Source organism: Fusarium mangiferae (assembly GCF_900044065.1).
Source record: "Fusarium mangiferae strain MRC7560 genome assembly, contig: FMAN_scaffold019, whole genome shotgun sequence".
NCBI lineage: Eukaryota > Fungi > Ascomycota > Sordariomycetes > Hypocreales > Nectriaceae > Fusarium > Fusarium mangiferae.
In genome coordinates, this window is record NW_024573939.1 from 321,463 (window position 1) to 344,830 (window position 23,368).

Consider the following 23,368-nt stretch of genomic DNA (forward strand, 5'->3'; position numbering starts at 1 on the left):
TTATTTTCAACCATATTTCTCGGCTTCCAAGCCTAATATAAGCGCCAACACTTCATAATACATGCAGATCTCGTCACATTTCACATCGCCCCCCATCACCGACTCAATATCCAGTCCGTGTATCCCGAGTTAGAGATCTCCTTCTTGACGTCAGTCATTGCACTCATGATTTGCCAGCCTGTCTCTCGCAGAGAACTCCTCTGTGGTACGTAAGATACTAGAGCCGATGTCGATACTGTGAAATTACCATCGTCCGACTTGGCTTCTGGTGTAGGTGGAGGCTGTGATCTGGGGAGTATTGCCGCATCCCCCATACAAGAAAAGTAAGCATGTAGATGTCTTCGAGGAGTCTTTGTCTTTCTCTGCACCATCTCTTTCATGCTCACTGGTCCCGTTATCCTCAACATCGGCTTCATCCCCAGTCTTACACCTCCAATACTTAGAGTGTCTCCAGCCGCCATCGCATCCACGATCTAGGTTGTCCCCTATACCTGTACGTCCTTTGCATGGCTCTCTTGAGGTAGAGAAAGGGCCCGACTCGCATATACACGTGATGAATCAGAAGCCCAATGAGGATAGGTGATGAGGTTGCGAGAATAGAAGTGATTTCAACCCCAACACAAAAGCAAGGAAGACGAATCAACACACATGGGCATATACTCCTTACCTCCCCTGATGCTAGCTCAGAAAGGCCCACGGTCAGACTCAGCCAGGACCAGGGAGGGCAACGAGTATATTGCCCATATCTGTTGATTTGTCTTTCTTGCTGAAGCTCTGTTGGCCTTGCAATAGCTTTGAGCAAGTAGTGGTGCGTTGTTGTGGTCTGCATCTTGTCGTAATAAGACTTTCACCTATTGATCGAGCTCAGGAGTGGCCTTGTAAAGGCGAGCCTCGAGTTGGTTGGTGGTGTCCTCTGTCTGAGCTCAGGCCACTTTTAGCTGCTACTGCTAGTAATCATGCGGGCCGAGGATATCATCGACGATGGCGCTGGGGGTGAAGCGAGCTGGTTATCGCTGTTACAGATGGGCAAGACTACCTTTTTTGTCTCTGTTGCTGTTGATGCTGATTCTCGCTGTTGTCGGGCTGTTGCGAAGGAGGAGTTTCCTGCCACAATTTGCATATGATTGAGCGTCACCCAATCACTACCATGGTTGGTCCGCTCGTGTAACTCTGCTCGAAAGTCTTGAAGACTCCTGACGGTCCAGGTTTCATCACTGCTGATCTTCGCCATTGCTGGGCTGTCATGAAGGAGCAGTCTGGCTTGAGTATATACAGCATGCTGTGAGCACTTATCACCACAATGTAGTGTTGAGTGTACGAAGCACTGCGAGGAGGTAACTGGAACCGGTCGTGCATTTTGTTGATTGATTGAAGTGGGTTGTGATGACTCGGGAGGATTGAATGCTCAATGACTGGGTCCTTGCGGCCAAGCGCCTTTTCTGATTGATGCGCTGAAGCAATTCGAGTTTGACCTCTTGAGTACAATCTTAACAGTTCAGGTGTTATAGCTTGCCGACATGTGCCGAGGGTTGGCGTAAGGCTTCACCGGAAGCAGCATTGTACTCTTCTATGAACTTGCCCCGGAGGGTGTCGCCTCATCACAAAGAGGGAGTGGCAGCTTTAAAAAGTCAGGCTTCCGAGTCGCATCAGCTCTGGCAATCCTTTACCCCTAACGGTTGATCATGGATTTTCGCCGAGTGTACCGGCGTCAACCGTAGTTGATAGTACCACAATGCATATCTTCCCCCGCTTGTTCCCATTCTCAATTCATAGACACGCCGTCTAGTGTATTAATCTAGTGCAGGATCTTTTTGTTCTTCGTTTTTACTGCATTCATCCTTCCAGCCTCGTCTAAGATTTGTGACTCTAGGTCGTGGTAAGCCCTGCGCAGGCAATCACCGACAGATGGTTTGTTTATGAGCCTTCTGAGGAGCTCCGAGCCGTACTTCTCTCTCGTCGGCGATTGAATGTGCTCTACCTGAGAGGTTATTACCGGAAGTCTTCAGCGATGGAACTCATAACCCCAGGAGAACGCATCTGGGATCTTCATATCAGGCGGCTGGTGTTCTTCGTTCGTCGTGCTATCAGAAGCGCGAGAACATTGTCGAAACTGTCGCTCTCCTTTGCCATCGTCTTCGAGATCAAGCCTTCTGAAGTGGCGCACTGGGGGCCAATCGACCTTACGCGGGGTTTCCATAGGAACGCAATGGGGTAAACCCTGTTATCCCCGTGTCTGCCATGTCCTTCATAGCCTTCAGTCCAGTCGTACCAATCAAAGGTCTTATCGAGCTTCTAGCATCTCGGGATTCTCGACCTTGAGGTCCGACTCGATAACAGATTGCATGTCGATGCCCTTGTTTTCGAGCACTAAGGTATCCGAAGTTTTCTTGTTGACTTATCAAAGCTAAGCTTTGGTCTGACCTCGTCAAAAGACTCGACTGCCCAGTGTTGTTGAACTAGAAGGTACTGTACGAAAAGGGGTGTGATCGAGGTGTTCCAGCCGTCCAGTTCCCATATCATGAGTCGTAGTTCTGTTAGTAGTTTGGGAAAGCCGTTGAAGGCTGTGATAGGGTTGAGGGGTCAAAAAGAGGCTTCAGCCTCAAGGCCACAAAGGTAAAGAACGCCGTTGAAGGCACTTGGTTGTCGGAGACGGGTCCGTTGTGGTGCGGAAGACATAGATATTCGTTGTTATCGGCTGGCCTACAAGCTAGTTGTTGTGTATCGAGAGGCAGATTGTCATCATTTCGATCCAATTGATCTAAAAGTCATAATCATCACCCTTCCCCAACTCCAAAGATTCTCAACTCAATTGTCCAGGTTCAAGTAACTCATGTTGACTTCTATGCACTCTGATAGGAGCGTACGCAGACAGAAACTTGGAAGACAATCTTCAGGTTCTCATCCGCCGCAATATCTGCACCTGTAGGTCGATCGGGGGGCCAGTTTGCCCTCCTTCCGCCGTTCCTCTTTAACCGCTTCCATGGGATCGGTACTGGGGTTGTCGAGCTCAAAGCGAAGGTTGACGCCTTGAGGGATGAGGTTGGAGAGCTTGCCCAAGTCATCATTCTTGAGCGTGCGGTCACTGTGTGACGTGCATGGGTCGGCTGCTTCGTCGCCCAGAGCTGCTCGGGTCTGTTCGCGGGTGGCGAGATTGTGGCGGCTTGTGTTGCTTTTGGAGAGGGTGGCGACAGAAGGACGGTCGCAGATATCGTCATCCTCGTCCTCGTCCTCATCGGCAGCCCTTTGGTGTTTTTCTTCATGACTTGCCTGGACTCTGTAGGTGCACTCCTAGTAGATGGCTGATTTGTTGTGACAACCTCTTTCGTGTTGATTCAGTATGATGTACCTGGGATTTCCAGTCGGTTCTAAAGACTCTTCGATGAATGTCTAGTGATCGGGAGACTTCTTCCGTTGCGGCGTGAAGCGACAGCAGGGTCGTATGTAGTCATCATCATCGTCCATCTCGGTCGCCGAAGCAGGCGACAGGTTCGCCGTGGATTGCGCCCTTTATCTCTCGTGATAGATAAGCGTAACCTCGATAGAAATATTAGTCTTTTCCGTAAACTCTTCAATGTATGGCTTGATATCATGTAGCGTAATAGGTTCCTTGTGTGCTTTCCTGGGAATATCTCGGGTGACTCTTCAGCCTGCAAGTCGTGTAGCCTCCAGTTATAGGTTGGTGATCCTCAGCAAAAACAGGCGACGGGAACGTTCATCAAAGTTCTGACTGATCTTCTTCTGAATCCGAAACATCATCGGGGACGTGAAATGTTAATGTCCCTCTTGGCCTAGGCCTGCTAGGAGTAAGCAACGTGAGCAAGCCTGGTTCTGGATCCCTTTCATTCAGCATTCATTGCGAATACCAGATTGGCCATGATGTTGAGAGTCGTAACGGCATAAGACAGACATCTTGACGTTTGGTAGGTGGGGGTCCCTGGAAATGAACGCTCCGGGCACCGTGTGGCGTGAATTTGTGTTGCGTGCGTCGTTGGTTGATGGTGCCTATCCCACTCATACAGCTTTCGAAAGAAGGACCTTCAAGAAGATCTGAAGCACCGATTCGGAGTATAGTGCTCCATGCTAAAGACGGTCGTAAAAATAAGTGTTTACTGCGCACCCGGTTCCTTGCACCGAGGCTATAGCAAGCCATCTTGGGTGTCTCGAAAGCTGGTCTGTGAGGTAGATTCTTCAAATCTTGTCGCCGTCTGGCCTGAAACACGATCCAATTTCCTGGAACTGACCTTCGGATTGGGTACACTCATAGGAATGGTGTTCCGACTGTTGTTGATCGAAGCGTCAAGTATTAGGATCTGGGCGATGATGTATCAGTAAGAATAGCTTGACTTCGCAGTACTTATCGTGGGATATGGTGACTAGAATCGAAGAGTTCGCTGGTCTCAAACTCCTTATCCGTGTATTCCTCGGGGCCAATGTAGGGAGCAGAGTTGCTAAGTGGTAATATTGACGCGTCGGAACTTCTGAGACCTGAAAGACTCATTCTCCATCCTTCTATATATAGAAGTATTCAGCTCGTCAAGCGACTGGCGCATGATGGCCAAAGTCGATCCAGAATTCGATGGCATCTTCCCCAGTTTTGATGCGCTTAGCTGGCAAATCTATGTCGATATCGGATACTTCAGCATAGTCAAATCTTCTACGCTTCAGGCGGCTGCTCCGATGAAGAGCAGGTGGCAAACGAGAATAAGCGCGAGAATAAGGTCGAAGCTGGGACCCTTCACCCTTACCGCCTGCTAATTGGTCCTCCCCATGGACTCAGAGCAGGCCAAGGCCACCACCATAACGATGGCCTTTGAACTCCCTAAATTGAGACATCCGCTGTGTTGGATAAAAAATAGCACTCCCTTGGCATTGATTGTCTCGCTGGGTTGGATGCTTCGCCCATGATTCAGCTGCTGCTAATATATTCGAGCCTGCAAGGCTCCTTTGTATCGCACTGATGGAGATAGCACAAGCCTGTCGTACATTGGTTTTGTGTTTGGCATCGTATTCTTGAGATGTGATATGCATCCAGGCTTGGCCGGCTGAGTTGGTACTAGTATCTGGACCGGTACCCGAGCTAGTCATGTCAATGAATCGATCGAGACTCGTATTCCACGTTGTGAACTTGACGCCCGTGGCTCTCGGGGGAAGCTTAGGGTATTGAAGAGTACCTGTAACCATGTAAGTAAGGCAAGCCTCCAAGAAGTGAATGACTCGGGAGCATTGAATAACTCAGGAGAGGGTGCTTATGCAACTCACGTGGTTTCAAAGTCTATGCTGCCGAGCGTCTGATGTTATGGCAAACAGTCTTCTAGTGGGATGGAGCTTCAAGGGAGTCGAAGATTAAAGGTGTGGCTAACTGAAATTCACAGCTCCCGCCAGTATCTCCACCCATCAAGGTTGAGGTCAAGACATTGAGGAACAGTCTGCGGCTGCGAAGGTGGTTGCTGTAGACGAGGCGTGGCATAAACTTAGATATTCCGCCATTTATCCAAGGAGTATGTTTTAGTGATGATAATGTGAAGTATCCTCTCAGGTTGTATTTATTGGGGTTGGCAATCGGGTTGTAGGAAAGACCGATACATTCCAGATCATGCGGCCGTGCTGGGTCGCGGACGGGGCGTCGTTTCTGTGAGAGTTTATCCGTCACTGCCTTCTTGTAGGATTCCCATCTGTCCATGATCCCGAGATCACGGGTTAGCTCGTCAAAGCCGCGCTGGAGGTCTTTCCTTTGAGTCTGCAGTAGAGGCCGTGTCAACCGCGGTGAGTCCAGCGATGGCTGGGCAGTGTTAGGCCGTGGAGCAGCTAGACCGCGAGGCATGAATGGTTCAGATCCAACACCACGGAACTTTGACGCGAGACCTGTGCTCTAGAGTAGAACTAGTGATACAGCATCTGCGTTCCTGGATATCTTCTAGACTAGTCACTGGAAGGTGGCATTTCAAGCATCCGCTTGTTATCCACGAGGGATGACATCTTCTGTATTATTGGTGGTGTTTATTCTCCCATTGAGCCAAGCGGTACTCTTGATTGATGTTTGATCGACGTGTAGGTTTTGCTTGTATGAAAGCTGAACAAAACTTGATCGTTAGCTTGTCGTGGTGACGTATAGCGCTCGCGGGACTCAGGATAATCCCATGTGTATCGTTCGGGCAGCTCAAAGTCAAGCATGTCGATCTCGTCCTCCAGGTGGAGGTCAAAGGCGTGCATCTGGTGAGCCTTCGGGAATTGAGTTGATCTGTAGAAGGAGGTCAGCTACATATATGATAAAGGAGCTGGAATAATAACTTGCCGAAACTTGATCATTCGTCTGCAGGTTTGAACGTCATCCAGCCAAGCTGTATCGGATTGGCCGCATACTGAGGCCGCCGCCGCTTCGAAACGTGCCTGAGTTTCTTTATACTTGTCTTCGAAATTCTCTCCTGGCACCTTTAACCCAGATAGTGGTCGATAATAGATGAACGCTACCAGTGTCGTATATCTAGGTTTGCTGTTGATAAAAAGCCGCCGGGACTTTGACTGGGACACGAATCCCAGCTCCTTTGACTTTGCTCTTCCATCGCAGATCTGCATCTGTTCAAGTCCATGAAGGCTTCTCTGTTACGGTCTGTGACGTCGGCACAAGTAAAAGGTTCTGTATGCTATTGTTTAGCACGTCGACGCCTTGAACTTTGGATCGTTTTATGGCTATAGCGAGGTAACTGTGTGATTTCTGACTGGGACTGAGGTTATTGATCTTGGCGATTTCTTCATGAGTTCGCCATTTATCCATGTCCTTTTTCCATGGAACCAGGAGTTTGAGTATGTTAAGAATATACCCCATCCTCATCTCGGTTCTAGTGTGTCCACTACCAGACAGTGCGATAGAAGGAAGATCGCCACTATAGTAGCAGTCCTGGTTACCGACTACTATAGCATCATAACGCGTTCACTGAAAGGCAGGTCCCCGGGCATGCCCACGCTCAAGCAACATTGGGTCCACACATGATGCGGAACAGATACATGCAGTACATAAATGGCATGTAGAAGTACTCATTCCCATACTTATACTGGGGCCCAGGTCTGAAGAAGTTGCTATATGGGGCCGTGGAATCGGGGTGGAAGGGTCTCTAAACTTACAGCCCTGCTGGGATGGGAACCCCATTACTGCAAAAGGATGTATTCGGGCTCTCAGATATTGTCTGACGACTGAGCACGAAGTACATTTGCCTTGTAGCGACGCTCGTAAGCTTCACGACGAAAGCGCAGCTCCTTGGCGGAGGCTGTATGCCGTTACCCAGCAGCCTACTGAGAAGGAATAATGTAATTTTCTTACTGTTTCTAGGCATCCTGCATATGACCTTTCAGCTGTAAATCATCGTAATTCTGTTGCTTAATCTCGGACAGGAGTGTGTCGTGGATAATGATTGAGGTCGAGCCTGTTACGTTGCTGGGTGGAGTAGTCGCCCCAGTGGTCATGTCGATAGCGAGTTAGTGTTTAAGACTAGTTGGAATTATATTAGTGTTAGCATGATCTTGGTCGTCAGTTGGTTCGATGACCTGTTAAGGAACTGGAGCTCTGTCGCGATAACTTTGAGATACCACATTTGCATGCTCTATCGCTTGTAGTGTTGCTGCGTCTGGCTGATCGATTGCAGCCTCGGTGGCAGTTGGTGCGATGACCTGTTGAGGACGATAAGCCTTGTCATCAGTCATCACCGCCTCTGATAGATAAGGCCGACCTCTCGCTTAGGCTGCATAGCAACTTTATGCATAATCCAACGCATATCGGGCTCTGACATGATAAAAGCCGTTCGATGTTATTGTTCTCGTTAACGCAAGGGACTTAGCCCGTCTCATAGCCACGGTGAGACAGGTCCGCATCTCCCTGCAAGCCTTTGGCTTCCATATGATGGGGACGCAGAGCCTCGAGCAGGCTCTTTTAGGTGCTCATGTCGTGGAGAGAAAGGATACGAAGCTCGCAACCTTGTTTCAACGGCCCACGGCCGGCCGAGCGGAAATGGATCTAAACAAGAGCCAGTGTATAAAGGTCAGACCAGGAGATTGACAAGACATTTCTTGAGCGTCTTTGCTCTCTGCCTTTGCAAAGCGGAACTCTGAACCGCCTAGGATTGGTGTCTCCAGATTGGTCAGGCCCTTGAAAGAGATTACGACCGCCGTTCTGTCGCAGTTCACGGAATGCCGCTCCTAGGATCTTGATATCGGAGTTGTCGTTTGAGATATAGACCGGTTCGTTGTATGGACTTGCCGTCGAAAGTCTGTTCCTCGTGGTAGTATCACTGGTAGGACCCGGAGCTAAGGGCGGTGAAACAGCGAAATGGTTCTCGATGTAGCGAGCCCAACCACAAGCGGGACTTCATAACATCGGTGTCTGCTTAGTTCTCTAGGATGAAAATCTGAGTCACAAAGCTTGCCTGCTCCTTCTGTTTATTCTCTGCGGAGGAGAATAATGCTCTTCACTAATGGGGAAGATTCCATTGCTCTTCCCATCTTGAGATGGTTTAGGTCGAACTCCTCAGCAGCATCCTTAATGCGGCAGGGTATGCCCAGTGCTGGCGGAGGGGCGTTTGTGAACTATCCCGGCGAAAGTCATCGACACCGTAGCTACGCCCGGAAGTTCAGGAGTAAATGACTTGAACATTTCCCGTCGTTCCCTGCAATTGCGTCCTTTGTGGGGATGTTTCACAGTAGATGGTGGAGAACCAAGCTGGACTCGGAGCCGAGGCATTCGATGCTAGCATCATTGTACGGTGTTATGGCGTGTCTCTTGAGGAAGACTCCAAACTGGGTGGCCGCTTACAGCATCATCGGTCTGCGAGGTGTGCTCAACTTCTCTGTCTTCAATATCAATCAGTAAAGGAATGGAAGATATCGTCGATAATTAGGGGACTTACCTCACCAGTAGCCTCAGATATCAGCATCTTTGGGGAAAGCCTCAAGTTGAGCCGCAATTGATCTACCGCTGGCTTGAAAAGCGCAATTATGAGAGTAGTTGATGTGCCACTTTTTAGTTTGCAGGTGTTACCGCCTGGGAAGTCCAAGAACTTGTTGTCGATGGTGTGCTCATGCAGTTTGGACCGCCAGATTTGCTATGGTCTTACCCGGTCGGCTAGTGAGGATGAGTGTCTATCTAGTCGATGGGCCGATAGTCCTGCTTATAGTCAGGGTCGCCATTGGGGTCATAGTCCGGATCATAAATGCAGTCATCCCCGGGTTCATGCTGGTCATCCTCAGGTTCATCTTTGGGGCGATATCTGGGGCCATCTTCGGGGTAAGATGTCTGTCAGATGTGTACTCAAGAGCATTCGAGAAGTAAAGCTATCCAGAGTGTCGCTGTCTCCTTCCGTGCCCTTAAGTAGACAAGATGGTAGTTTTTTAATAATAGTAAAACTTACTCGCTCCCTTCTGCAGGGCCAGTGGCGAAGGTATTCTTCATACGGAAGCAGAGATTGATAGGTGGCCGGAAACAAAGACTTGGTGACTTTGCTTGATGTAGGGCGCTCCGGCTATTGTATAAAGAGGTGTTCTGCTGATATATAAGTCGGATTCGGCTTCGGTTCCCCTTTAGAAGTCTAGCTTTGAAGCTGACTCCACTCATCGCTGACGCCATATTCAGCGAAATTGTCCTTGGTTGTACGTCCCTGGCCATATGTCAGAGAGATTGTAGAAGTTCGATGACCGGGTAAAGGAAGGCCTGGTATCATAAGATAAATTTGGTGTTAGAAGACGGGTTCTGGGTAGTCTCGACAGTGTGCGATCTACCTGTCCGCATCATGGTCACCAATCAGCTTTGGAAACAGGGAAGTGGTTCTCGATATACCAAGCCTGACCACGGCCGCAAGTCTCTGAAAGGTGGTCGGATCTGATGAATCTGTTCTCTTAAGGCGAGACCTTGCCCCTTTCTATGACAAGTCTGAACAATGTCCTTTTTTTTTGATCGCTCTCGCCATCATATGTCACATCATTGTATTCAAAGGGTGATCGTTCTTGTTGTTATCTTCCTCGGCTGTTTTGCCTTCATTGTCGCCGATTTCCAAGCAGGGGCCGTGATTCGCAACGACATCGGGGATGACATTTGACGTCTGGAGCACAATCTTGAAACTGCCTTAATATAACTGTTCGTACTGGATGACCTTCATGGCGGGCAGTGACCAGATGTAGCTCTTTGAAAAGCGGCCACTGAAGGAAGTTCCAGCTCCGAGATGAATGAGCTAGCCTTATCTCACTTCTGCTTGACGTCAAATGCCGCATCATCAGTCTAATCGATGCGTCTGCGTTTTGGGTTTCCTGTCGCAGGTGTTTGAGTTCTGAAGCTGTGCTGTCGATCATCGATGCCGTCGAATTTGAAATGAGCTGTGAGTCTCGGCAAAGATCTGAGATGAGAGATTGATGAATTGTGTTGAGATGCAACAGTGAAAGTCAAACCTCTCCGCCGGACATACCGAAGCAGTAATCCTCAGCGATAAATAGTAAGAGACCAGTTACAGGCTGAGATAACTTCAGGAGAGCCACTGTCAGCTGATTTCATCGATATGATGATTGATACATTCGATGCTCTCCTTTGACGTATTCGTCGTCCGAGGCGATTGTCGTCGTTTACTGTGATCGAGATCAGGCATTGGAAAGTCCCCCCTGTTCCAGTTCCACCTTTTCTGACGTGCAAAGTCGCAAGGTATCTTCCTTGAGGACTAGCACATAAAGTTTGATGCATCTCCATGGTGGCGATGAGTAGGCACGAGTGTGGAGTATAAGATTTTATATGAGACGATCTGTGGGAAATTGTGTAACAGGTAGCAAATGGACAACGACAGTGAAGGGTCCGAAGACCTGATTGTCCATGTATTGGTTTATTGCCGTTGAACGTAACGATAATAAATTGTCTGAAACAGCCAAGTGTTGCAGTTATCGCTTGTTGGGAGCCTAATCCATTGAAAAAGGAGCAATTCAATGCCCTTATTCATCCTGACCTCCTTACTTTTGAGGACCCTTAAGATACGGTGCTCTCGTAGGCCGTATGACACCATATCTAATGGCTCTGTTGTTTGGACTTTGGCGAGTTGTCTCTCAAGAATAGTGACACGTTCTTTGAGACGAGTCACCTCCGCCTTATAGAATTAGCTGAGAGGGAAATAATCTATAGCTTATAAACTTTGTAGTTTTGAGTAAACAAGAAGCTCTTGATAGGAATGCCAGGTCAAGTCTTTATGCTGGAAGCATACCAAGTGCATAAGCCAAAGATCTTTTGAGTTGTCAGTCCTAGACCCTGACCCTGACTCCCCTTGTTGGGATTGCTGTGGTCAACTGGCACCTTGCCTCGCACGGTTGGTATGTGTCTGTTGTCCAAGCATAGTCGGCGTAGTTTTTGGCCTCGGCGGTGGTATATCCTATGCTGAAGCTACGGTATACTGCTCCCGAGGAGAGGCGTGGCAGACATCTCCAGAGAGGATACAGTGTGCAGGTCTTGGGTTTCTACATGATAGAAGCAGATGGTGCAAATCCTGAATCTGAAAGCTGGCGTCGATCAATCTCCGGATTGTCGTCTTTATCTCGATGGACAAGTCAGAAGACATGCTCAGCTGATGTGCTTACCAGAATCCGATCGCAGGACTGGCTGATTTCTGGGCGGATTTGGGTCTGTTGATGCGGTTGCTGCGGTGAGTATTCTCTTTGTACTTCTTGAGGATCCGACTCATTGGCAGTCTTCTAGGGCAAACCGAAGTTCGACGCACTGGACTACATACTATCCATTGCCTCATGCTGGCTTTTATGTAATCTTGTGGTTGATTATATCCTCATCCATCTGAACTGCCGTGATTTGACGGCGCTTTACCATGAGCTTGGGAGATGACCGGCGTTCTGCATCCTTGAAGGCCCGCTTGCTAGTGGGAGGGCTCTGAGGGGCAAGGCGAAGAGGCCTTTGACCACGTGTGCGTACTGACGCATGGAGACACTATATGGTGTCTGGATGATCACACACACGGCTTGCTTGCTGTCTGTGATGGCTTGTAATGGCAACTCGCCTAGACGATGACAATGCCGATTCCCAAGATGTTCTGATTTGCTGAGAGGATGTACCACTTACAAACCCGCCCGTCTGGGGATCACGTAGAAATGAACTCCTCCATGTGGTATGGTCTATTCCTTCCCTTTCTTTTCTTCTTCTCTTTCCTTTACTTTTTATTTCCTTCTTCATTCTCCTTCTTTCTTTTATTTTTTATTTTCTTTCCTTCTTTTTTCTTGTTTTCTTTCCATTTTCTTTTCTTCTTTTCCTTTTTGCCTTATTGTCTCTCTTCTCTAAGCCCATCAGATGGCTCAGGGACTTCGATTGGGCATCTGCAGGAAAGGATCGTCGATGGTATACCCCAGGAGGTGCAGGAAAGCTATGCGATTTGACTCCCCGGGCATCTTGCCACGCCGGTTGTGGATTATGAGTGCTATATCTGCTTGTGTGGATAGGCAAAGAAGACGGCTCCCAGATTTGACTTGGACAAGATGTGGTAAGGGCTTGCTTGTGGGGGACGTCGTGAGAGGTGCCCAGTATCACAGTGACTGCAGAGTTTGCATACTTTGTCAATTATCTCCGGAAGAAGAGAAAGCAGATCCGCCGCGAGACACCCTTTCTCCTGTCTGGTCAGCACTACTCCAGAACAAGCTCGAAGCTTGAACCATTGGAGTGCATCCTGGATGACTAGTCTGATGGGATAATTGCGCGTATCAGCACCTACGACACTGATGAATATGTGGTCCCAAAGTCCAGATCAATAATCAACCTGTTATAAGGGACTACTATATCAGTATCGTGAATGTGATGATTGTTAGATCGGGGGCTGGAAGGCACAAGAGCCGTATCTTGCTCAGCGGACAATGGAGTACTTGGACAACTCACAATCTAGGCTTCTACACCGAAACGGTCGACTCCTTGTTTTTCTTCATGTCAAAGTCGACGACAGTTTCGATCTTGCCTTTGGTTCTGTGGATGTAGGCCTTGGAGAGCTTCTGTAGCTTCTTGCCTCGTAGTTATATGCAACTTCGACGACTATGCAAGGGTGCCTCGATCGGGTTTCTGTTTGCTGGGATATAGCCATGCGAAACTACATGTTCGGCGTAGGGACTATAAGGGCCAGTTGGCGAGTTGGTAGGATATATATTCATATGCGAATTGACGGGGGTTCATACCAACACTTTCCGTAAGGGTTAGGCCGGGTTTGATGTCGGTAGTGATGATTTCGTCCAGGGGATATGGTGTACGCACATGATGTATGATATCTGCATTCAAGATACTGGTGAGTCGAGCTGTGAAGGGATTGTCGAAATATGATTCGAATGGTCCTTTGGTGTTGTCCTTCACTTGCGGCTTTGTTGAGCAAGGTATAGTTGGCGTAATATATTCTGTTCTGTTTGCCGCCTAAAGACACACCTTTCTTTTCGCCCTGTGTATGTCGTTCCAGTGAAGGCGGATGAGCGCAGGGTTGCTGAGGAGCATCGTGTTCGCCCTCTTTCTACAAGACTTGAGGTTCGGAGCCGTGGAGGGACTAATGTCTGGGTGATCCTTGGTCCGAATCTCTGCGTAGTTCTTGGTGGCACCCCTCGGAGTCTACCGATGGGCCGGGAAGAGGTGTAGGGCAGGAAAGATCAATAGTGACAGATGCTCTTGGATCGACATTCCCAACGGCCACCGCGCCAGCACTGGCAAGGCGGGGGAAGAGATGGGAATACGTCCTGGTAATAGATGTAAACCGCCTCAAATGGCTTCGTATCGACGGTCAAGACGCCGCTGTGGTAACGCTCAAGACCACTTGGTGGTAACAGGTAATGGCCGAAGGTAGCATTCTTGTTTACGATGTCGGTGCAACGAGGAGACGATTGTTGTGTGCATGGGTTAAGGCTTTGGTGTTTTGGTATGATAACAGTCTCCATATTGACGAAACTGTAGGTTTAGTTGTCATTGAGAGGCTTGAATTAGTCTTGCGCGGACCGTAGTTTATATCCTTCGGATCTTCCGAAGTCTTATCCTCAGGATATAGATCTTCATCGGGTTTGGACGACGTTAATTTCAAGTCGACAGGTTAAGCTCAATTAGGGCGCTGGAATAGACTGAATTGGCATAGGGACAGTTCGAGGTATAGCATTAACTATTCCCTCCCTTTTCGCCAGGCAACGGTCTGACTGGTTACTCTCCTCTTCTAAGAAGAATCTAGAGCTTGTAGGCTTCTACTGCTTTGATGATAGTAAGTGCTCTGGGTTGACGTCAATAGTCTACTAGGAAACTAGGAGTCCTTTTGTAGGCTCGAGTGAAGGGCTCTGCTGTTGCAGCTGTTATTGCAGGATTCTTGTTTGTGATGTCGGTCAAACAGCATCATTCGGGCTCAGGTTGCAGATGTATGCATTGTTCCCGCATTGATCTTTGTATAAAGGCGCTGGCACTTGCAGCAATTCTCCAGGCAATTGATTGCGCATTTCCAGAGAATTTGCTTGGAAGGTCCAGGTTGCTCAGTGCAGGGTGAGTCGCGCGAGAACGTCTTTCTTGTTCTGCTCCATTATAATATACTCTTTGCTTTGGGAAATTGAACCCGCGCGGTCTGGCTTCTCTATGTTGATTGACAAGTACGGGTGCGGGTTCAATGTCTCTTAAGTTCTCCGGTTCTCGCGCCGGGATGTCACAAGAAGGATTTGAGGCTCTGCGGAAACTCCGAGAGCCATTTATTGACTCTGCGCTCGTCGTCGTTGAGTTTGGTGTCGAGTTCCGTGCACATAGCGACCTGCGTCGCCAGCTATCATTATAATTGTCAGATACCTCAGACTGAACGTGACCCAAGACGCAGGTGATAAAGTAGGTGATTGTATCTCGCCACAATCATATAGCCCGCTATGACAACGACCTTGACAACGAGCTCATGATCTATTCTTAATGGGGCATATTGGTACTGTCCGTGAATAGCGCTGATGACGATGCCACATGAATCGAAAGGCTCATCGCATCGAATGCCATGGCTTGAGCAGCTCTCGTTGGGCCGTTTGAGTTGTCAATTGCCTTCAATCTTCAACGCCAACTGTTTTCCAGTAGTTTGTAACTGGCGGTTGATTGATCTGGCGCCCAGAGCGAAGAGGTCAGTCCACTATGGTATCCTTCTTGATGGACACATTGCGTAGTGTAGCTCCGAGGCGAGCCCCGGGTACTATTGCACCGATCTGGATGGGATGTGCTAGACGGGGGAACAGGTGGTCAATAGCTACTTGTTTGAACTGGTTTAGTCCGTTGATCGTGTGGGGGCATATTCGGTTATTGGAATCTGGCACTCATCCCACCGTTGCATATGTGACCGATTAACAAGTTTTGCATAAGACTGGCATGTCATGTCTTTGATCGACTTCACCAGCTGGCCTTTGGAGTTGACGCTATTGGTTTGAGATACGAAATGATCAATTGACAGTATGCCTGGAAAGTCGGACTGACTGGCGTCGATACATGTTGACTTCCAAAGAGCAGAGGCAAATAGTTTGCACTTGGACTTGGCCCCTTGAGCATGCTCTTTAGGAGGTCTTTCGGCATTCAATGACGTCTCGAGCGGGGCAGCATTGAACGGCTCGCCGTAACCACCATTGACAGAAGACCTGTATTGGACAAGACTTTGGGTATCCCGAGTGTGATCCCCGGGCTCAAAAGGCACCGCGCCAGGATTATTTGAAGCACTCTTGATCTGACGCGCGCTGAGGAGCGCGAGATAATTGTCGACACTATCAGTCTCGCTTTCTTGGCCATTGTTTGCCGCAGGTAGGAATTCCGAATCGTCGCTTGAACGTATGAGGGCGTCGCGGTGATCTAGCGGGTAGATGACTTGGGTCGGTACATGCGGGAGCTGGAGACATTTGGTAATTCTCTTTCAAAGCCTCCTGAGTCATCAGATCTTTGGCCAAGTAGCACGAGAGGCAGAAATTCTTCTGACACTGCTCTTCCAACGAGCTGGCCTTATGTCATTGGAAACTGTCTTCAGGCATCTGCTTTCTGTCACGTTTCCAGTTGGTCTTCTGTCATTGATATGAAACCCTAATTCTTTCCCGACGGCATGGTATATGCACGAGATGTATGATGTCCGCATTCAAGACGCATTGGTAGCCAGTCATATAAGGTAAAGTGAAAGACGGAAATATGGTGCTGGTTTGTTGATAATTTCTCGTTCCTTTTCTGGGCAGTAAGTGAGGAAGATGTTTGGCGCTGCTCTCCCAAACGTTACTGGTCTCTTTTTGTACTCTTCCAGTCTCAAAGTAGCGGGAGACGAAGACGATTCACATTCTTGGAGCTTCAGCAAGCAAGTGCAAGTACTTGACCTGCTTGTTGGATAGTATGAGTACAAGCTTGATCTCGAAAGCCTGTGATCCCATTACCAAGGACTGCCACGCCTGATTCCTCATCTTCTGAGAAGCTGCCAGATGAGCGCTCGGACATGTCCTGGCTGTTTGACGGAATACAAAAATCGAGTGTTTGCAGAATTATGTGGCTCAGCCCTTAGGCCTTGTTAAGGTTGGCCATTTTGCCTTGTGATCGAGTGATTTGTTCTTGACCTGTCCGCCAGGTGGAGTCTTCAGGGGCTTGAAGGTATCGCCAAGCAGGTAGTTAGAGCCACGGGTGTTTGTGAACCCTAACAAGCGATCTTGTCTTTGAGGTTGGTGCGGTATCGCTTCTCGATCATGCCCCTTGCTGTCTTCTTGGGAGGCGAACAGTGGAAAGCACTTGCCTTCTTCCCAAACGAGGTCTGGGGTGTTGATCACACGTTAGGAGTCGAAGGGCAGGCAATTGTAAATTTTGGATCAAGCCTCTTGGTAGCTGAGATCCATATGCTCGTCCTCGAGCCTTGAGATCTGGTACTGCAAGAGTGAGACCTGCGGAGTGCAAGAGCAGTTCTTCAACCTTGTGACGCTTGCCCCGAAGCCGTTCAGGGCCCAAGCCTGGCACTAAGAAGATGCAGAGCTTGAACCTTCACCACTTTGGGGAGGCTTTGGTTGAGGCCGTATAGTCAGAGCTTACTTAGCTCAGCGAAACCGTTATTGGTGGTAGGATTTTCTTGATCCTTCAGGAGTCCAGCAATAGAAAGTGCTGCAGCGATCTTGGTCCCAGTCTTTGGCGCAGCGGGATCCTCCGATCTTCACGATTGCGAGACCAGGAGCAATTGGGGGTGAAGCGCGTCGTAGTCGGGTGAGACACTCGTTCAGTTGCTGAATTGCATCTTGGATGTCATCAAACTGCGTGCATTCTAAATCGCGGCCAATGATCTTGATTCGCATTTTTAGATCGACCTTAAAATGCCTCGACCCAACCTTATTCCCAGCCTTGTCAGTGGGTGCATTTTCAAGCGTAAATAACCAAGGCTTCGTCTCTCAAGAGAGAGACATCAACTTCGATGGCACCCGCTCTTCCGTATCCTGTGTCAGAACACGTCAGACTAAGTGTCCTTGGAGTGGGATCTTTGAAGGCCGCCGAGTACGCCACTCCGATTTGGGCGCAAAACCTCAACCATTCGTTGACCAAGTATATCGGACAAGCCAATGGAGGAAATTTTTGGAGATGACGTATGTCAAGAGGATTAACAGAATAGCAATAAGTTCAGGCCAAAGTTCTGTTCCTAGTGATGTTCTGAGGTTCTATGAGGACAGAGCCGTCAGAGTCATGAGGTCGGAAGAGTCGATCCGTGGTTGCATGAGAGGGAATAGATCCAAGGCTCTTAATTCGGACCTCAGCCCTAACCCTAAGCTTATCAATTGGAAGAAGAGGCATAACATTTCTCTTGCCGGGGCCAGGATGATTGATGTTATAATCAGTCGTGAGATGCCAAGGAGGAATTAGGGTCGAAAGGCATGCAATACTTTTGCACCCAGGTTCCTTCCGATCTAATGCTACCCTAGTAGCAGGATCAAGAGGAAACGTGATTAGGCTCATCGCGATCAGCTTGCACTTGTGGAGCCAGTTGGGTTAAAAAAAGGGAAGAAATAATACCATATAAATCCTGAGGCTATGCAAGGGACCCATCTTGCCTCAAGTTGGAGATAGGTAATGAGGGCATGAAGGATATTTGTAGTGCTAGTGTAGCTGGAACGTAAGCGGAATAGAATCATGGCTAAGGCACAAGAATTTGAGTAGGGTGGAGGGAACACAGATGCCATAGGATTAGCCGGTCAAGGCAGCTGCGTTTTTTTCCTATTTTTGGAGTCTCGTGGCCGAAGATGTCCTTTTCCTCATATGAGGGAGGTTCCCAACCCTTCCGAGCATCGTTCTTGGGGATTCTGGCAGATCGACTGTGGTGACAAATTCATGCTAGGTTTCAGAAGGTTTGCAAGTGCCATCCAGTTCTCAGTGTGGCCCTTGTCGAAAAATGCTCGATGGAAGGTTTCTGCCTTGCGCTGAAGTACTTCCACATCAAGCTGTAACTTGAGATTGTGTCGCATGGTAGATTCTTTTTCTTGCTCGGATTATCGGTGTCTTCTCAAGCTCTTCAGTCTTCGTGACACAATGCGCTTCCCGTTTCATCGAACACGATGGTTCGATCTAGACTATCTCCTCTTAGAGCGGCGTCCATTGCTGGAGGAGTGCCTGTATGGCAGGGACGCGTGATGAAAGTAGGCCTGGGGGAGGGTCGGTTGAAGCTGCTCCGCCACTAGAGTGCGTACAGTAGTATCTAACGTCGTGTGCTATAGGTGACTTGAAGAACAGTGATATACTATGGGCCATGCGGTGTAAAACCGTTGCCAACTATCTTTCTATAGCGCCTTGAGGATAATGGGGACAATGACACCTGCCAACCACCGAGAACTTTGTCGGGTCAAGAGCTTCAGATACTTTTGAGGATAAACCCATCGACCTTTTGTTTGAGAGGAGTTTTTGGAGTTTGTGAATCAAGAATATCATAGGATGGAACCCATGATTGGTGGCGATGCCAGCACCGAAGGAAGCATGAGAAGTTAGCTTCTGGAAGTCTTCTTTGGACAATCTAGAGTCAAAGAGATCCAATTGTTTCTTGCGATTGGCCTCTGCTGCCCTTTGCTTCTGGACCTCTTCCAGATGATCACCATATCGGATCAATTCCCTGCACAGAGCTCTTTCTTCTGGGTTCTCCTCACGGCTGTGTCGTTCAAACTCACCACAGAGGAGCTTAATGTCCTCGTCTCTCTTGTCGTCTTCAGCGTCTCGAATCTCTAACATCGAGAGTCTCCCGAGGAAGGAGAAACCTTTTGGTATTGGGTGTCATTCTCTCCAGAGAGTCTTTATCATCTGCGGCGGGTAACTTGATGCATGGCTTGCATTTACTCCTTTGGACCTCACAAGGTTGTTCTTTAGGGCAAGACTGGCATCGCCCACGACAAGTGACGCTTGCCCGGGATACCAGCTGTATCGAAATACATAGCTGGTTATTTCCGCTTATGATGATACTTCCCACTAGGCTGATAATGCTCCGTCCACTCGACAATAGGACCGTTGGCAGCCTGTGGCGCGTGGTCTGTTGCTGTATAGCTTCCGAAAGGATGGTACGTTCGAGGCTCTCCTGGACCAACGCACCGACCATTGTAGTTGATTGGCCGCTTGCGAAGCTATTATGTGTCTGATAAACGTGGGTGGTCCGCCCGCTGCTCCAGGGGCGCACTGTTCAACCTCGTCATGAGGTTCTCATGCTCCCTCATCTAAGCCATACCAATAACTCTATTACACTGGCGACCCTGTGATTTTACCCACTCAAACACCTGGCTCCTTCCTGATAGATGTGCGGAAACACAGTTTCGAGTCCAGAGTTTGGTCGGAGCTTGGAGCGGGCGACAAGGTTTGACAACGCCATTGTAGGTACTTGACGATGCCAAAGTCGGATGACTATCTTCCGCATCATAGATTTCGTGGTTTCGCTTGATATGCAGCTCCAACTTATTGACCATTACTTGTTCCACAATGCCGTGAATGGTATCAGGCCCGGGATTGTCAGAAGCTGCGTTGCCACAGAAAGCTCAGCCGGGGTATCAGGCGACAGGATTGAAGGTCCTGGTGTTGTTCCTCTCATCCTCGTCACGCTTCACCCTGGACTTTGGAACCGCCGTGCGCTTCTTGACACCCAACTCCTCATGCCTTAGCGGCTGAACTTTTGCCTCGCTTTGCCTTAAAGGTGGCTCATGGCATCTTGAAGCGGGTTTTCCTTGCAGAAATGCTTCTCGTGCTTCTCGCATCCAAGAATAAAGTGCATTCTGTGTCTATGTCGAGCAGTTGTTTCATAGACACGTGGAACTTCTCGTTGAGGTAGGGATTGCTGCGAGATCTTCGTTGGCGATCAGCTGCCTTTGTTGCACGTGTGCTCCTGCGGGCAACTCTCCTGGGCGGGATGAGTAAAGAGCTTTCTCACCGCACTTGATTCTTGACTCCCCAGTGAGTCGACAGATTGTCGTTCTAGTCTCATTGAGGTTGATAGTGCTGCGCACTTTGTGAGGCGTGATTCTTTGGCAGTGCTTTACGAGCTGCTTGCACTCCCTGATGAGTACTCCCAGCTCCGACAGTTGTCATCTAGACGACCCATGTCATTCATTCGTCTTGCGACACGGTTACGTTCAACGTTGTGTGAGTGATGACATGGTGGCTTGTATAAATATGATAGCGAGTCACCAAGCGGAGTGACTCTGTTGTTGATCGTGTCTGAGCCACTACAGATGGATCTTCTGATTGTGCTGCATCGGCCGAAGCGACTAGGACCATGATGATTTGCATGCTTTTGTCGAGTCGCATTATGTACGGTAAACTTGCAAATCCATGTCGTGGTTTGAGTCTCGCACAGTCTGATTCCAAATGAAACGGACGCCGTTGATTTTGTCCTCATTTTCTTGGTGGCGAGACCGCTGTTGCTTTGGCGAGGAAAGACTGATGATCCATGTGTGTCCACAGCGCTGACTTGCTGAGGTCAAGCAGGAGGAATCTGGTTGCCAGGTTCCATCACGGCTTCTGGGACACGAAGAGTTGTATCTTCGGTCATTGCGGAATGGCGCCTTTGAAGTTGGGGGCATCTCTAGCATGGTGTTTGGAAAAAGCACCGAGAGGATCGAGTATCTGATGGGTTGGTGCCAGGCTGAACAAATCGTCCGAGTTGGATAAGCAACCTGAGTCCAATGCGCTCTTGATCCAAGAACCGATCAACATGTGTCTGCCGGATGTACTCAGCGACCCTTGATACGACGATCAATGTTTTCGTGACGAACCCGCCATTGGCCAGGAGGGAACTAGGCGATATGCCCGTTACTAAGTAATTGTATCAGTAGGAAGAGTCGTCCGTCGTGTTCTGGTCCAACGATTTCTGGTTCAAACATCTTGGTCACTAGGAGACACCCTGGTAAACCTCATCAAAGCTGATTGTACCACGCTTCGGCGGTGAGGTGAGCCTGTCAGTATTCAAGGCGACCTCCCTAGGACTTGTTTCAGACACATCTGATTGTAAGCGCTTGCCATAGGAAAGATGAAGCGCTGAGCTATAAATCGACGCACATAGCCAGGAGCATCGTCTTGATCATTGGTCAAACTCTGGACGGGAAATGGCCACGTTGAAAGCCCAAGTTATGGTCTTCAGATCAGGGATCGTAATCTCTATTCTCTGCGGCTTCTGACTGCAGATATCAAAGTCCCTCTTTATCCGTGGTCCGAAATGCTCAGATATAAGCGTTTCGATAAGAACGTTAATACTCCCATATTGTTCTCTCAGGTTATCTTCATCATCGAGCTTCTGGAGCATGTGTCTCGTGTTCACAAGGAAAGAACAGGACGGCCAAAATAGTCATCGCGCCACATATCGCAACTGTACATCGAGTATTTGGCCTGGCTCCGATGCATGGAAGAGGTTCTCGACGCTCTTGTTTTACACATCGATGCGAAATTGACACTGAACCGAGATGTACAGTTGTTTATCATCGGCAAGGTCGTGACAGAGACATTTCGACGTCCTTCAGTTTCGCGAGGGCTTGGTTGCCTTGAGCCTTGTCTTGGAAGGTGAAGTTGTCTCGGGAGACACCCCAGAGGAATGGGTAGCTAACCTAACTACCATCAAAGTGGCGAACTGGGACCGGACATGATGTAGGAGGTAATTCAAGTGATCTGCTATCACATCTTGATAGCTGCTCACTACGCCAATTCTCTTTAGTGTCCGTATACGACGAGGCAGAAGCGCAGCTGGTATAGACAGCATGTTGAGTTGGCTGGTGACTAAGATATTAATAGAGTAATGTGTACTCTATTATATCCAGTGTTGAGTCAGACTGACAATGAAAAGCTCGACATATCCATCCAAATCAAATGGAACTCCCCTCGATGCCGGTCTTTGGATCAGTATCGTCAGTAATGAATGACTGTCGCCAATTATTTCATCTCGCAGCAGTGTTTCGGATGTCAATCTCACGGTCCAGTGTCATCATGTGAGGCGGAGGATGATTTCCGAGTCACGATCACCCCGACCAACCAACTCAATGATCGATCGACAACAGTACGACGCCAATAGGGTGGCTCTGCAGCTGGTGGTTCCTTCAATCTGTCGGTATTCAAGATTGAACAGCTGAATAGCGACCTTCGTCAAAATGAGGTCCTCGTCTTTGATCTGGAGGTGAATGATGTCTTTGAGAGCCGACTAACTGCTTGTTGACGTCTCCAGCGGTCGGGGGTGTTTGGTGGCTGCGCGGAAGTGTGGTGTCACCTGCAGAAAGCTCATCATTGCTGTTGCAAGGCTTATTGATGTGATTGCCTTGTTGAGCCTTCTTGACCGCTTTGATGTGGTTTGTCTCAGAGGTGCAAAATGAAAAGAGCGTGTTGACTGTCAAGCTCGAGTAAGGAGCGTTATGCAAGGAACAGCTGTCAGGTCTATCAAGAGACACCATTTTTTATTGTCAAGCCCTGTTCTTCGTCTTTGAATGGGTCGTAGTCAAAGCGACGAAACGGAGCTTCAACCTCCTTGACAATCATACTAGGGTGTTCCACACAGCTCTCCGTAGCCTTGTCGGCCGATCATGTGGCTGCCATCGTGGATCGCTTGCACATATGTAACGGCTGTGAGAGGATCAAGGCAGATGTTTAATGGCGAAGCTCTCGTTGCCTTCTGTAGTGAAGAATGTAGCAGTGCGTCTTCGAGCCCTCTTGAAATCTTCCCAGCTAAGAGGGACAGTCATGTGAAAGTCTGGATTGGGTGAAGCAGTTGAGACCTCACACCACACTTGTGACAGACAGTCAGAGACCGCATGAGCGCGCTCAAGGGAATCGGGAGGCGAGAGGAGTTCTGTGGATGGAATGACTGCAACGCAGGACTCGTGGTGGGGGTAGTATGCACTGTTGGTGGTAACCCTGGCTGATGAGCTGACGATGGCATCCGACCAA

At 48.9% G+C, this 23,368-nt stretch overlaps 3 protein-coding genes across 3 annotated transcripts; all 3 read right to left on the minus strand.

Moving 5' to 3' along the window:
• Nucleotides 1-2,898: 2,898 nt before the first annotated feature.
• FMAN_15308 (uncharacterized protein) lies at nt 2,899-5,821 on the minus strand (the record flags this gene model as incomplete). The annotated part of the gene is made up of 3 exons (XM_041824896.1): nt 2,899-3,267; nt 4,984-5,171; nt 5,371-5,821. The coding sequence occupies 3 exons, from the start codon at nt 5,819-5,821 to the stop codon at nt 2,899-2,901; spliced, it is 1,008 nt and encodes a 335-aa protein (XP_041690331.1).
• Nucleotides 5,822-15,248: 9,427 nt separating this feature from the next.
• On the minus strand, nt 15,249-15,867 carry FMAN_15309 (uncharacterized protein; the record flags this gene model as incomplete). The annotated part of the gene is given in 2 exon segments (XM_041824897.1): nt 15,249-15,835; nt 15,849-15,867. 2 exon segments carry the CDS (start codon nt 15,865-15,867, stop codon nt 15,249-15,251), a joined length of 606 nt encoding a protein of 201 aa, XP_041690332.1.
• A 2,686-nt stretch (nt 15,868-18,553) lies between these two features.
• Nucleotides 18,554-19,192, minus strand: FMAN_15310 (uncharacterized protein; the record flags this gene model as incomplete). Its single annotated transcript, XM_041824898.1, has 2 exons — nt 18,554-18,647; nt 18,909-19,192. The coding sequence occupies 2 exons, from the start codon at nt 19,190-19,192 to the stop codon at nt 18,554-18,556; spliced, it is 378 nt and encodes a 125-aa protein (XP_041690333.1).
• Nucleotides 19,193-23,368: the final 4,176 nt, after the last annotated feature.